This window comes from Typopeltis vanoorti, chromosome 17 (genome assembly GCF_054136105.1).
Source record: "Typopeltis vanoorti isolate ZY-2024b chromosome 17, IOZ_Tvanoo_1.0, whole genome shotgun sequence".
NCBI classification, from domain to species: Eukaryota; Metazoa; Arthropoda; class Arachnida; order Uropygi; family Thelyphonidae; genus Typopeltis; species Typopeltis vanoorti.
This window is the reverse complement of record NC_143565.1, coordinates 71,721,734-71,737,518: the sequence shown is the minus strand read 5'-3', so window position 1 is coordinate 71,737,518 and position 15,785 is coordinate 71,721,734. Positions and strand designations below refer to the sequence as shown.

General features: G+C 34.8%; 1 protein-coding gene across 2 annotated transcripts in view; it reads left to right on the top strand.

The window, feature by feature from the left end:
* Positions 1 to 15,785, top strand: part of Oatp26F (Organic anion transporting polypeptide 26F) — a 250,080-nt gene that overhangs the window by 220,231 nt on the left and 14,064 nt on the right. For both annotated transcript variants that reach the window (XM_090407707.1, XM_090407708.1), the window contains one exon: positions 2,120 to 2,313. In XM_090407707.1, the coding sequence (XP_090263833.1) occupies positions 2,120 to 2,313 (194 nt within the window). The remainder of the gene's footprint in view (positions 1 to 2,119; positions 2,314 to 15,785) is intronic.

Sequence of the window (15,785 nt, the reverse complement as noted above, 5' to 3'; positions counted from 1 at the left end):
TCAGAGACCAGGCTCAAACTTAGAGAGCAAAAACTCTCTCAATACAATAGCAGTCCTATGTCAGAAAGTTAAATTCATCATAGTGAACTCTTGGTAGGCGTGCAGTCTGATTACTGAAATATAGAGTAAAAAGGCTACAATATGGCATAGGTAACATATTAAAATGGAGAAATGTTCTCCAAGCAAAAAAACATACTTCTTATACTCTTACTCACTACTTCCTTTTGTCATATGTATCAACTTTCATCACATATATTCATCAAAATTCCTGATATCCTATCCAAGGTCAGATTTACATTCTTAGTCCATATAAGTATTCCTTGTTTTGTCAAACAACCTCAGAAATAGAAGATTGTAGACAGATGCTCTGGATGTATGTTCTAATATTCCAACATGAATATCAGAGTAAACTCACACATTTGAAACAAAAGATTCATATAGTATATAATCAGGACCTAACTATGTGATTTAATACCAAAGCAGCCTAGACCACAAGGAAAGTATATTTTATCTATTAACTGTGCGTTCACTCTGGCTAGTTTTTGTTTTGCAAATGCAAGCCTGTTTAGCTCAGTGGAAGTGGTGTTTGCACTCCTCAGTGCTAGACCATGCAAAGAAAGAGCATCTAGAGTTTGATTCTAGTCGCTGACTAGAGGAACTGTTTCTAATCCTTTTTTTCACCCAGTTCCTGTGTTAATCGATCTCTGGCATGGACAAGCAGGTTTTTTCTCCTGGAAACTAGGGTTTTTTTGTCCCATAAACTCAAGAAAATTGACTGTAGAACCCAGATTATTTCAGACATTAAAAATATTGTGTTAGGGTTCATGAGATGGCAGCATTTGTTAGCTATCTCTTCACTGTGTGCTGCTTAAATCAGTTATAGCCCTTGGGCCAGCTATCTGAATAGCTACCAGTGGAGATTGAACTGGCCACTCAGTCTCCAAAAGTTAGACAGAGCTAAAATGGCCTTGTCTACACCTTTGGGAATAAAAAGTGTTAGCTGATTTGAAATCCAAAAACCTGAATTTCTGGAAGAAAAGTACATGTTTCTTTCCAAGTAGAAAACTTTCCACATCCATGTGAGACCCACTAATTCACCATTTGTTGGTAAGTTAGTGAACTGTGTTCCTCACATCCCACATAGTTTAATCCACATCTGTCCAACCAAAGGAATGTGTTATTCTTTCAAAATGTGAAAGAATTAGGAAATTGAAATAAGTAGTTTGAATTATTTGAATTATTATTATTAATCCTGACACCTCCAAAGAGTCCGAAGACTCATCGCAGGAGGACACCTACAACTATCTCAACCGCTACACTGAACCTCTACTACGAATCATCTCCATCAATGCTATCTACTGCCCACCTCCATCACAACTAGTATTTCTTTTTGTCTGTAAATTGCATGTGTTCTGAAGGGCCGATTTGTCTGTATGCAGGATGAAAAACCCAAGTTTCCGGGAGAAAAACCCTGCTACCTCTGTATGAGATCGGCTAACTCACCTTCGATTGAAATCGTCCAGATAAAGATTCCTCTCATCGCGATGGGAATCGAACTTAGGCCTATTCCAATTGAAGGGCACAATGTACCATCGTTCTTCCAATTGCACTACGGAGGCGCTTAAATTACTGAGGAAGCTTCTAGGAAAGTTCCTGTTAGGAAAAATAGATAGTTTTGAAGGCTGAAGACAAAAAATTTTCTGGTTGGAATTGATATATTTGGGAATTGGATTTGAAGATATGAGAAAAGTTGCATCTCTTCTTACTTGCAATCATGTTTCTTCTTTGTTGGACTTTTTTTTTATGATTATTTGGGGAAAAGTGAAACTCAACAGATTGGATAATGAGTTCTTTGTCCAGCCAAACAACATGGAGAAAATTACCTATTATATATTGCTTTGGCATTATTCTTCTCTGTTTCTTTAAATCCTCTTACAAAACATCTACGTTAAAGGTGATGTTTTAAGTAAATAAATGTGCACGAATTTATTTTCTCTTAAATAATGTCAAAACGAGCAACTTTATTCCAGTTACTAATTTCATGTATAATTTTAGGCTTTTCTGTTTAATGTCATGTTTTGATTAGTATTATATGCATTGTTTATTTATAAAATCTTAGGTATATGGGAACTGCACCTGTATAAAAGAGAAAGGAACAAATGTTTCTATTGATGGTATATATAAAGAAATTCAAGCAACTCGAGAAACATGTCACAGTACATGTGGCTACATGCCAGTATTCCTGCTTCTCATTTTCTTCTCTATGTTGTCAACATTTTTAGTCAGCATGCCCTCTCTCTCAGCTACTCTAAGGTATGTTTTCATATTTTCCAGATTCTTACTGCAAATATGCTATAAAACAGAAATTGTCACTTGTCCATTATATGACTTAATCAAAAAAATCAGTGCATGTCTTAATAATGTGTAATTTATAGCCTCTACCACTCAGATGTTAACCTCACATTCACATATGTCATCTATTTTTCTACATTCCTAACACAAGAAATGCTGAAACTCTTTAATGATGTAACTTTTTCATGTAATACTATCAAGATATCCTCTAAGGCCCATTGAGGGCATATGTCAGGAATTTGATGATGATGACGATGATGAAGAAATGCTATTAGGAATGTCCGTCTCATACTCTATAAGCAGTAACCTCCATCAAATCCAATGACAAAAGGCTAGTAATATCTTAACTCAGACCTGAAGTCACTTTGAAAATGCCAAATTTCATGAGAACACAAAAATATTAATTTCCTTATGTCCCATGACCTTGACCACAACTGCAGTTATACAGACTGGCTTATAGTTGGAGACTTCTGTCTTAGAACAATGCTTGTGGAGTGGTACTATTTTGCCTTCTTTCTACTCTTTAGGAACCCTACTTACTGCCAGACTCTCATTAAATAACTAGGTCAAGGGCATAACTAACTGTGGTGCACATTCCTTAAGAATACATGGTGATATGTTGTCCATTCAGGGGTGCGCCAATAGTGTCCGGTGCCTGTGTGCAAAACTTTAGTTGGCGCCCCTATACCCCCCGTTTATAAAAACATATCAGTGAGTAAAAATGAAATATGAAATATATTAATTATAAGTTTATTGAACAAAAAGCAGAAATTACAAAAAAAATGTATAAAAAACAATAAACATACAAGAAGGGTACAAAAACAAAAAAACATTTGGAAAAAATAAAGTAGTTTATGTTATTTAGCAAGAAAATCATTTGCGAGTTGCACCTTATATAGTTTTACATAAATTAACAGATAAACTTATAGTTTTATAAAAACAAAAATATTAAATATTTTTTGGTACAAAATTAAACTAACTATATTTTATTTGGCAAGAAAATCACTTTGTCATTGTACTTTGTATAAGTATAAATAAGAAACAGATTAACTTACAAGTATATAAAATAGGAACATATTAAACATTATTGGGTAAAGAAATAGATAAATAAATATTTAAACAGAAAGAAAAATCACTTTAATGGACACACCATGCCTGTGAGGCCTGTCAGGAAATACCCACTCGACAGACATTACACACTATGTACATGGGATCGATTTTCGTATTGGAGTATTAATAGGCTTCTAAAAGAGTAAGGTCGTGATGATTGACCATCAAACCTAATGCGTAAGAAGTTGAGGATGAAAAACGATGATACATATCCTGTTTTTCAGGAAAAATTATTTTATTTAATGCAACTACCTGAACATCTTTTCATCAGCCTATTCAATATATGACAATAGCCCTGTGAAATGCCAGTTGCGCTAGGTTGCTCGAAAACAGACTGTTCTAAGTTCGATTCTAGTCCCATCTAGAGGAACGTCTTCGACTGGATCCATAGTTAGTCGATCTCTTGCACAGGTGAGTAGGGTTTCCTACGGGAAACTCGAGTTTTTAATTCTGCAACTCCATGATTCTCTAATTGAGTGAAAGATCATATCGGCTGCTTAGATTCAGCATTCTTGTTCCCTACACTGTTGCAAAACTTGAAATTTCACAATGAATGTTATGTGGATACTGCATGCAGTAGCTAGTGCGAATTTTGCATTAAAATGTAAAATGCACATAAAAATAAATATACTAATAAAAAAGTACAAAAAATGCAGTTTAACACGAATATTTCTGTGGTAGTAAAAAAATTACGCATCAAAAAAAAGAACTTCGATAATAAATTAGACTACATTTGAAATTATAGTAATATAATTTCAAATGTATATTTGAAATTATACTCTGTGTGTGAAATTTTTTCATACTATATTTTTATTTTAATAATTTCGATGCAACAAATTAACTGTTTTCAACATTGTTTCATCAGTTAACAATGCTCTCTTCACTAATTTATTTCATGAATAATTTCGATATCCAACAATCAACGCTTAGTGTGTTTTTGGTTTACTGCTGTGAGTGTCCTGGTTATAGCCTTTTGCTTAATTCATCTCTCCACCATGCCAAAAACAAACAAGAAAGTCAACATCAGCCCTCAGAAGAGAACAAGAAGAGTGGAAAATATTCCAATGCCACTGGTGTCTTCCCCTCGAGAGAACAGAAGGAAACCAATGATTGGTGATTGTGCTATTCGTCGTTTAGCGAAACAAAGCAGAATCAAAAAATTGACACACGATGTGAAGGACACAGAAGAGAAATTTTTCTGTCCGTGTCAGATCTCATGAAAGCTTCTGTCAGCATAATCGAATGCGCTAAAAGAATCACAGTGAGGGGCGAAGATGTCCAGATGGCACTTCAAACAAGGTCGTTTACAGAGTGTAAACAAAGCAGTACCTCACCGAATCCTTCCTTTTTTCACAAATTCCACTGCATAAACCAATCATCACTCACAAAAAAAAGAAGTTTTCAGTTTTCTGTTTTAAATAATTGATATGTAATTTCGATTGCTGAACTTAAATAAATTATCTTGAACTGACTCGTGTTTGGGCATTTACTGCTTTATGAAATTCACTGGGGTATTTATTCATTGTTCTTTGAATGAGTTCTGGTAAATATTCCCTTTGTTGATGCACCCAATATTTGCAAACAATTCATGAATATGTAGTTAATAAGGGTAATCATTCAAACATCTACTGTTATATCAAGCTGCTTAACATGGCTTTTGACGGGTCGATTAAAAGAGACGTTCTGAGAAGAATAGGATTCCAGTGGGATCTCATACGAGAGAGATCCCATTGGAACCCTAGAGAGAGAGAGAGAGATGGATTGAGGATCCCTTCAAAATAATTTTCTGTTGTTTTATCCTTATTTATTTAATTTATCCTTATGGGTACTAAATGAGTGATTGTTATGGGTGACTGCAATTATCCACACATTGATTGGGTAGAAGAGAAATCTCATGATAAGAAAGAAGGGGAATTTATTGAATTGTTGTGAGACAACTTTCTCAAGCAGCATGTGAAAGTTAAGTTTGTTCACAGTCAAGAAAGGGGGTAAAGATAGGTTTTTCTCCCAGACAGCAGTGGAATAGTTTGCCTTTAGGGGTGGTGAGTGCATCTAGTGTGAATGAATTTAAGGGAATGTATGACTTCTGTTTGGGTGTTGATAATAATAGTATATTTGTTCAAAAAAAAAAAAAAAAAAACTCGTATAAGTGGACCTCGTAGTTCAAACACGTGTTCTTCAATGGTCAACTGCATATAATAGAGATCAGTCAGCGAATGAAAATTGCTACCAATAGAAACCACTAGGCCTTTGTTCACTACCCTCCTACTTATTGTAAAAAAAAAAAAAAAAAAGTAAAAGCTGCATTAAAAAGTGAAAAAATGTCTCCTCTATCAAAAACTGTAAGCCCAGAACCTTAATTACGATGAAAGACATTTTAAATTTTTGCAAAATATAAATAAATTTGTCAGTTATAAAAGCCATTTTGCAGTTTCTGTTATTTCAAAACATAAGGTTATTTTGAAATATAGCATTAACATATGGATATTCGTGGCATACATGAATCTGCTATTCTTAAATCGTCTGCATTTCGAAGTTGTATCACTCTTGCGTTACTAACTTTTTAAATACGTTTCGCAAAAATAAATAAATAAATAAAAATATAAAATAAATAAATACACAAGTGTCTATTAAATTAGTTTTGTCCATAAGCATGGTAGTCTAGTCGGACTTTAAAAAAAAAAAATTTGGTATATGCAAGCCTCATTCAAAAATCAATAAATAAATAAACAGTAATAATAATAATATTGTCCTCATTCAAAAATAAATTATTATTAATAATTATTAAGGATGTCGATGTGGTTCAGTTTGGCTTCACTTGGGATTATTTTAATTGGTAAAAATTTTCAAAAAAAAGTCGAACTGATAATTCTGAAATATATAGGTTGGATATATTGAAATGTGTTATTAAAATTATATCTCGATTGAAATTTTTCGAGTGATCCAAATTTTACTTTCAATTGGATCATTTCTAGTGATAAAATTACGCAAAACAAAATCATATGTCTTGAATTCATTCAGCCAACAAAACTGCTGGCAAAAAAAAGAGGTGAGTTTTGAATGGTAAGCTTGTACATGTATAATATCATTATACACGTACAAGCTTGTTCAATGCATCTAAAGCAAGTTGGAGATTCATACATGAAGACTGCACTATTTTGCTGACAAAATTCACTTTATTTAAAATATCAAATTTACCAAATCTTTGGCGCCTTTACTATCCTGGTGCCTGTGTGCATCACACACACACATTGCACATATGGCCAGTGTGCCCCTGCGTCCATTCCCAGAGCATTATTAACTTGTAACCCAATCAACACATGATACACCTCTGACTTTTTCTTTCACTTCCAATTTGCCCTATACTTGCCTCCCTTCTGTATATTGCACCTACATCATTTACACCAATAGGATATACACTGATAAAGTGTTCATTCAATAATTCCACTATACCCTTTGCAACTGTTATTCTGCTGCCATGACTATCCACTAGTGTCAACCTTTTCTTTCTTTACCATAGTTGCCACCTTTCTAGCCTGCATTTTATACTCTTCATGGATTCCAATCACCACCAACTGTCTTGTACCTCCTCTATACCTTTTCTTTTCCAGCACAGCTTGCTTGATTTCACTTTTCATCCATTTCTCTCCTACTTTATTTACTTACTTAACCCTTGGTATGCAGTTATACATTGTCAGATACCACCTTGTGAATTTCCATGCATTGTCAACATCTTTCTGCACAGCTCATCTACCCAATGTATTGATGCCAGTTGACTACAGAGCTTCCCATAATCACCCACCTTATACCCTCACATATATCCTTTTTGGGCAGTAACCTTTTCTTGTTTCACTACTTCCCAAACAAGCATCTCATGATCACTCTCACCAACCGGCAGCAGTATCAACACCTCATTAACAACTACATCTTTTGAAGATATCATCAAATCCAAAACATTAAAGCCTCTAGTTGCTTCAGTCACATGCTGCTTAAGATATATATATATCTCAGAAATTCAACAAACTCACTCTCCTTGTTCCCATACACTATTTCCTCCTTTCATTCTGTATTCCTGTAATTAAAGTCTCCCATCAGGATCATCTTCTTTTTACATACCCAACAATTTTGCTTAACAATTCACAATCAGTATTCACTTTATTACCTGGTCTATAACAGCATCCTCTCAGATATACTAGCCTGTTAATTTCAACTTCACACCACACAGATTCAAAAGCTGCACATGCACTATCAATTTCACACTTTGTGGACACAATTCCTCTACAGTCATTAACAGCACCCCCCCCTCCTCTTTTCACATTTCTATCATTCCAGAAAATCATATATCCTTCCATTTCTATCCCCAACTTCACATCCCTCTCAGACAACTAAGTTTCATTTATTCCAATTATCTTTGAACATACTGATTCAATCAATGCAACAAACTCAGCTCTCTTATTTCAAATACTCCTTATATGTGTCTTTGATCCCATTCTAGCAGCACAAACATTCTTTATTCTAGCTGCTATACCACACCCTCTCTTCAGTCTGCCCATTCCCATTTTACCTGATCTTGACTGTGATTTCCATTCCTACCTGTCTTATCCTCACCTTTATGCATTCCATCACATTGTGCTGCTGCAACCACATCTTCAACCTCATATCCATCTTACTCCTGTCATACAATCATTAGTTTAGTTGTGCTATTCTGTTACAACTAGATTCTGATCATTTGGTACCTTGACTTCTGACTCTGTGCCTTCTCAGAAAACAATAGCCTTTCTAAATGCCCAACACCAAACCCATTCAAATGTAGCCATCAACTTTAAACCATTCCAAATTTTCTTCAAATTTACTCCACAGATTTACAAATTGAACCTCCTTTGCCTCACACAACTCAGCAATCTTACTATTCATTATCTCTGCTCTTCTCAGTTCACTATTGTCATATCAACATGCCTACGACTTTTCCATTAGCACTATTATTCTCTAATTGCCGCAACAACTTTCTCAAGTCTCTATCAACATTCTCCCTCCCCAAGTCAACTAATTAATTTGTGCCCATGACTATCACTAATTTTGATGTCTGGTTCCTTTTCTGCAATGCATCAGTTATTTGTTTCATTATTCCACCAGGAAAGCATGTTTTCTGCACTTTATTAGCAATCACACCTCTAATGATCTAGTCCCCATACAATGATATACAACTATTCTTTTGCTCTTTCTTTGTACTATTACTACTACTATTACCTTCTCATTCTTATCAGTGAATCTCTTTTTTAGATGCTTAAAATCCTCTTCCAGATGTTTCATTTCGCTTTTCATTTTCTCTTACTCTTGCCTAAGCTGTTCTATTATAGTCCTGACTCTTGCTCCCATTTCTAATCACTCTAATCTATCAAGACACTTTTCACATATGGTATATCCAAATAGTCCACAAATCTTTCACATGTGTGCAAAACCTGACATTTTGCCATACTGAAGTTACAACCATTATCTGTTGACATACTATCATTCTATTTTAATCATCTTGCACGATCTCTATATTACCTTTATTAATTATTGTCTTCTCCAGTTTTGCAATATCAGCAAGTGAATGAATATTCTGACCTAAAATCATCCCCAAAATCATTAATTTACAAATTCAAGTACAGAGTTCTGTGACACATGCACCAGGTGGCTTACCTGCTTGATTCTGCCCCACCACATATTTGGATATCTATTTGAGACACCCTCTTATCCATGTCATTGGCTCTGTATCCAATCCATCTCCATTTCTCGAATTTATATAAGTTTCTGTGAAGTAGCCTGTCATATGCCTTTCAGAGTCCAGTATCATAGTTTAGTCATTTCCTTCATATAATAAAATTTTCACTTTATTACACAGTGAGTAAATTCCTAAGGCAAGACTTATTCTTCACAAAGCCATCCTTCCAGAATAAAGTATATTCATTCTACACATCCCTGAATTCTGCTGCAACCAATATTTTCCATCCATTAATTACAACTACTAAGGTAGTGCCAAGCCTATAATCTTATCTTGCCTTTGGTAACTTCCTTGAGACCAGACCCTTACAGTGTTAAGACTTAAACAACATGGTCAGGGATGTTGCCAATTTTCTTGCCTTTCTCATAATACATGCGCTATATCTCTATGTCCATACTCACTAAAATTTCATAATATCATAAACACCTCCAGTTCATCTACCTCTATTTCATATCAGTGTTTATCCCATTGTTCCTTCTCTGCATTATCTTTACCAAGATGGTACACCCATGGAAAACGATCAACTATTCATCTGCAAGATCATCTGGAATTATCAGTAATGGCTGTTTCAGTAATTCAACTATTTATTAACCTTCCTAATTTGCATTCATCAACCTTATTTTCCATGAGTCACTCACCATATAACATTTCAATTTTCCTTTTATACTGTTTAAAAGCTTGCTAATCACATTTCAGTCTATATTCCACCACAATATCTTCTATTTTGTAGCTCCTGCTTAATGATACTACTCATTTGATACTGCTTTCTTCAAACATCCTTTCACTATTTCCTATGCACTGCTAACATCATTCTTCCTGCAGTTCATTCTGATATGGCACTACTTAGCTGATTATAATCACCAGTTCTGCATCTCTCCTACTTAACTGAAAGTACTTAACTCATGTATCCCTACTTAACTGAAAATGAGCTTTTCAGTTGAGCTCATTGTGGTTAAGCTCATCCCATGAGCTTAACCACATCCTCATTCCAAACTGGATGAGCAGTCTCCTCTTTCAGAAGGAAGTGGATATGGTCATTATGGTGAAGAATTTATGGAGCCACAACACACGTGTTAGAATTATTATTATTATTATTATTACGGGTATCTCCATGGAATCAGTAGATTCATCGCGGGAGATCCAAACTATCAAAACAATATCTATCATATCCGTTCTTGAATTCATTTACAGACAAAGACCTCACAACTGAGTCAGGCAATGCATTCCACTCATTCACCACCTCCAGGTGAAAAACCTCATTCTCACATCCTTGTTAACCACACTTTTCCTTAATTTCCAGGGATGACCTCTTGTTCTTCCATCACTATCACACAGCTGAAACATTTCCCCTGCATCAATCTTATAAAAACCTTTTAGTAATTTAAATGTTTCTATCATATCCCCTCTTCTCTGCCTATCAACTAACCTCAGCAATCCACAAGCTCAAATCTATCAATGTAGGGAGCATTTTTTACATCACTCACCAACTTAGTCACTCTCCTCTGAACTCTTTCCACAACCTCCTCATCTCCAAGGAATCCAGGTGACCAGACCTGAGCACAGTAATCCAAATGTGGAAGTATCAATGCTTTATAAAGGGGAATAATAACCTCTTTATCTCTGGATGTTAGTGTGTTCCTCAACAACCAAGTAATCCTATGTGCAATCTTGGACACCTTAGCAATGTGTCCCCTGAACTTCATCTCCCAATCTACCAACACCCCTAAGTCCCTAGCCTCATCAATCTCTTGGAGTACCGTTCCATCAATGTAGTGCACAGCTGGCAATCTTTTAATCCCAAAATGCATAACTTTACACTTTTCCACATTGAACTAACATCCATTTCCTTTTGCCCATTTTACCAGCTTATTTAAATCATCCTGCAAACACTCAACATCAGCTTGATATTTTATTGTGCTACCCAACTTTGCATCATCAGCAAACAACTGAATATCTCCCTTTAAGCCATTTCCTATATCATTTGTGTACAAATTAAACAACAATGGCCCAAGCACAGAGCAGAGTCACTTGCCTCATCATGACTCTGCTCCTCCACACACCACCTTCTGGTATCTCTCCCTGAGCCATTCTCCTATCCATATCACCTGTTTAGTATCCATTCCCATCTGCTCCAATTTGCACCACAGTATTCCATGGGATATCCTGTCAAAAGCCTTAGCAAAATCCAGAAGTACCACTGTGTAGCCATTTCCTTTGTCCAACTCAGATGTCATTCTATTATAAAAAGCCAATAAATTGCTAAGGAAGGATCGAACTTTAACAAAACCATGTTATCCCCTATCCTGATCCACCCATTCTTGAATGTTGTCTTTAACCAACTTTTCCAATACTTTTACCACCACTCCCGAGAATGTGATTGGTCTGTAATTAACTACCGCAGTTTTAGAGCCACCTTTATGCAAAGGAACTACTTTGCCTTCCTTCCACTCCCTAGAGACCATACCAGAGTTCAAACTTAAATTAAATAACCAAGTAAGAGGTGTTGACAATTCCTTTGCACATTCACGCAACACCCGAGCTGATATTCCATCTAAACCTACAGCAGTATTTGCATTTAGATTTTGCAATATACTAAGTACCTCTGATTTCTTAACTTCAATTCTCACATTAGTTATTGCTACAGGTACAGAGATATTCTCACTTGGGTGATAGACTTTACTTATAATTATTAATATAATAATTTTTATTATTAATATACTTATTAATAAATTATTAATATACTTATTAATAAATTATTAATATACTTATAATTATAAATATAATTAATAATTACTTTACTTAACTGGTAACTTCCTTGAGACACTTACAGTATTAAGACTTAAACAGACTGGTCAGGGATGCTGCCAGTTTTTTTGACTTTCTCATAATACATGTGCTGTATCCCTATGTTAGGAAATATTAGGAAATAACATTAGGAAAAATTAGGAAAGTAACATTTGAAGTTTCGACCTTTGTATTGAGGTCATCATCAGGAAAAATACATATATATAAGATACAAGCTATATGATGCTGCACTATACAAAAGTAAAATGAATCTAAATGCTTGTTAATCTTTTAACGTTAACAAGCATTTACATTCATTTTTCTTTTGTATAGTGCAGTGTCATATTACTTGTATGTTATACATATATATTTTTCCTGATGATGACCTCAATACAGAGGTCGAAACTTCGAATGTTACTTTCCTAATGTTAAGTAAAGTAATTATTCTAACACGTGTGTTGCATGTCCATAAATTGTTTGCTATGAATGCTGACCACCATGTAATCTTAAAAGAAAGAATGTTCATTATGGACAAATCCTCTGATGCTATAATACAGTGCTTCCCAAACTTCTGGATGTCAGGGTCCCCTTTGGAAAAATTAAAATATTTCAAGGCCCTCCCCCTCGAAAAAAAATCGTAATATAGACATATATTATTATAATATTTATTGTATTTATATTCAATACAAAACATACATAGCGAATATTGCAAAAATCAAATGCAAATATTACATTTTTAGCATCTTACATACACATTTGGCATGGCACATTATCTCATATTTTTATATAGATAGATATATTGTTATTGTACATTTGCAGTACAAGCAAGCACATGAAACGTAAAACGATTAGTAATAAAGAAAGAATTAAAAACATAAAAGAAGTTTAATAACAATTTAATGTGATTGATGTATTTCAACACTGCTATACAAAAAGTCGATATCAGGTGAAATATCTGAAACTGCAATTCTTAGATTTCTGCTTTGAAATGAAACTTATATGAATAAGCATATATTTACTAATATTCATGAAGCACCGAAATACGCAGGAAGCAAAATTTGTGAACCCGCATCAATGTGTGATTTTTTTCCACTAAAATATAAAAAATAACAAAAAAGAAATAATAAAAATTAAATACATTTCTTTTAAGATTAAAAAATTCTACTTAACCTTAAAACATTTTCAGTTTGTTTTCATTATTTCATGGACCCCCCTCAACAAAACCTATGGCCCCCAAGGGGGCTGTGGCCCACAGTTTGGGAAGCGCTGCTATAGTAGACCTGACCCTTTCAGTCTGTCATGTCCCATCAAATGCCATTTTAGGTAATTATTTCTTAATAACTGCAAAATTCCATTTCCTTCTCTCCTTGTGCTTATTGGGATAATACATGTTATCTTGTGCATGCCATCTACACATGATATTTAAAGGAATTCCTTTGAATATCACTAAGCCTATAGCAATAACCAACTATATATTTTGTTCTGTTGTTCAAATGTATCATCACCTGACCATCCTCCTGCCTTTGTGCAAAACCTCTATTCTTACTGGCATCAATTCTTCTTCTTCTTCTTCTTCTGCTCTCAATAACAAGGGAGAATCCAAGTCAGTAGTGTCAAACTATAGGCCAGTGTGTATATATATATATATATATATATATCAAGTGTAATGATGAAGATGTTAGAGACAGAATACCAACCTGGATTGATGAGAATGGAAATCTTTTGAGAGAGAGCAGCACGGGTTTGTTAAGGAGGCGGAGGCAGGGCCGTCCCTAGGAATTTTTCCGCCCCGTGCAGTAGCATACTTTGCTGCCCCTTCTCTCTTATTTTTCGTATAGTTTATGCCAACTTTGCCACCCCATGCAAATGCACATCTTGCACCGTCGGTAGGGCCGGCCCTGGGGGGGGGAGGTCATACTTTAGTAATTTGGTTACATTTTATATTAGGATGAGTGGTGTGTTGGACAGAGGAGATGCTTATGCTATGATTTCGTAGTGACAGCTGACAGATACCCAAGGTTTAAGGTAGATGAGTAATGACTTCCTTTTCTCTGTATCTGACAGCATCAGTTATGAAAAAAAAGAATAACTCAACTCCACTGTTGAGAGATTTGATCAGATAGCATCAGTAGTGATGGCAAAATAGTAGAGAGGATACAGAGATCAGTAACTAAATATATCTAAGCATCAGAGCTATGCAACTCAAGTGATATTTGATACAAATTAAGTCAGTGAGGACATTTTACCAGATTATAGATGAAATTATTCATAGAAGTAAATTATACTTGATAAGAACATCCTTACTGTACACAAGTCTGAGCAAACAAACATTTGCATTTGAAATATTTTCATGCTTACACTACTTGTACACAGAGCAGTTTACTTTGCATCAATTTGCTTTTTATATCACATAATGGTTCCTCGATGAGTCTAAGGCAGGGGTCGCCAAGCTTCTTTGACCGTCGACCCTTCAAGAGTTTCTTACTTTTTATTGACCCCCCTCTATTTTACTATTACGTAATTATAATAGGACAAGCAGAAAAGACGCTTATGTGAGTTTTTAGATTGTTTATTTTATAGTTAGTGTTTCTTGTATGTGTAATATAGTATATATTATTATACTGGCTTAACGTCAAACGGATACACTTTTGTTTTTGACGTCATTCTTAACATTACATATTTGATAGGAGAGATAAATAATATATATAAAATATAAAATTTAATTTAGATAACGAAATAACAATAATACAATCTTCCTATAGGTATATATAGGATGTACAAAACTACCAGCCCTGCTCAACTCTTCAACATAGAGAAGTTTAGTTCGTGAATGAATAACGATTGAATTATAATATGCATGTTGATGAATTTTAGAACATTAACGCTCACTTGTATGTCGATGCGCAAAAATGAGACTGGGATCGAATACGTGTAAGTATAAGTAAATAAGCAACCACGTACGTGTTGCAATCCCTCTCCTGCCGCGCCGCCGGGCAGAAACCACCGACATCCGTTTATTGGTAAATACATCATTTTGGCCTACATGATTGGCCTCCGTAACTATTTTCATGACCTTGCTCCGTCATACAGGTCCTATTCATGTCACTGCTCCCACAATTCACTCTTAATTGCGTTGTCATTCAGGATGGAGGTAATCCAAGTTTACCGAATTAAATATTGCCCGTACAATGATGTCTTATATTTTTCTATCGACCCCTGGGGGTCGATATCGACCACTTTGGCAACCACTGGTCTAAGGACTCCTTGGAGTTGCCCCTGATAATAATAATAATACACAACACACTCACTTTTGAGGCATGTGTAATGCTTAGTGTTATGATTAAAGTTATGTATTATACATGGTATAAATTATATGATATAATTTCTTGCAAATATCTTTTTCAAAAAAAAAAAACTTTCTGTAATTATTCATAGAGCAAGAGGAATGTGGGTGGGACAAATGGAAGGCCATTCCTGGAAGTTGTATGAGTCTGTAAGCAAGAGAGGGAAAAGTATATTTTTTTTGTTTCTTCATAAGTTCATAGTTTTAAGTAATTATTTTTCACTTGTTAATCAGGAAGGCCATTTCAGCATCAAGCTATTGCATACTAATATTCAAACAATGAATAGTTTTTTTGTGAAGGAAAACATTATCACTCTCAGAATAAAAACCTAATGACCATGATATACTACCAGCAACCTAAAGAAAAGTCACCAAAAATGTGCTCATAAGAGTTAGTTTACTTAATTTTAAATAAATGATTTGTGAGCTTCC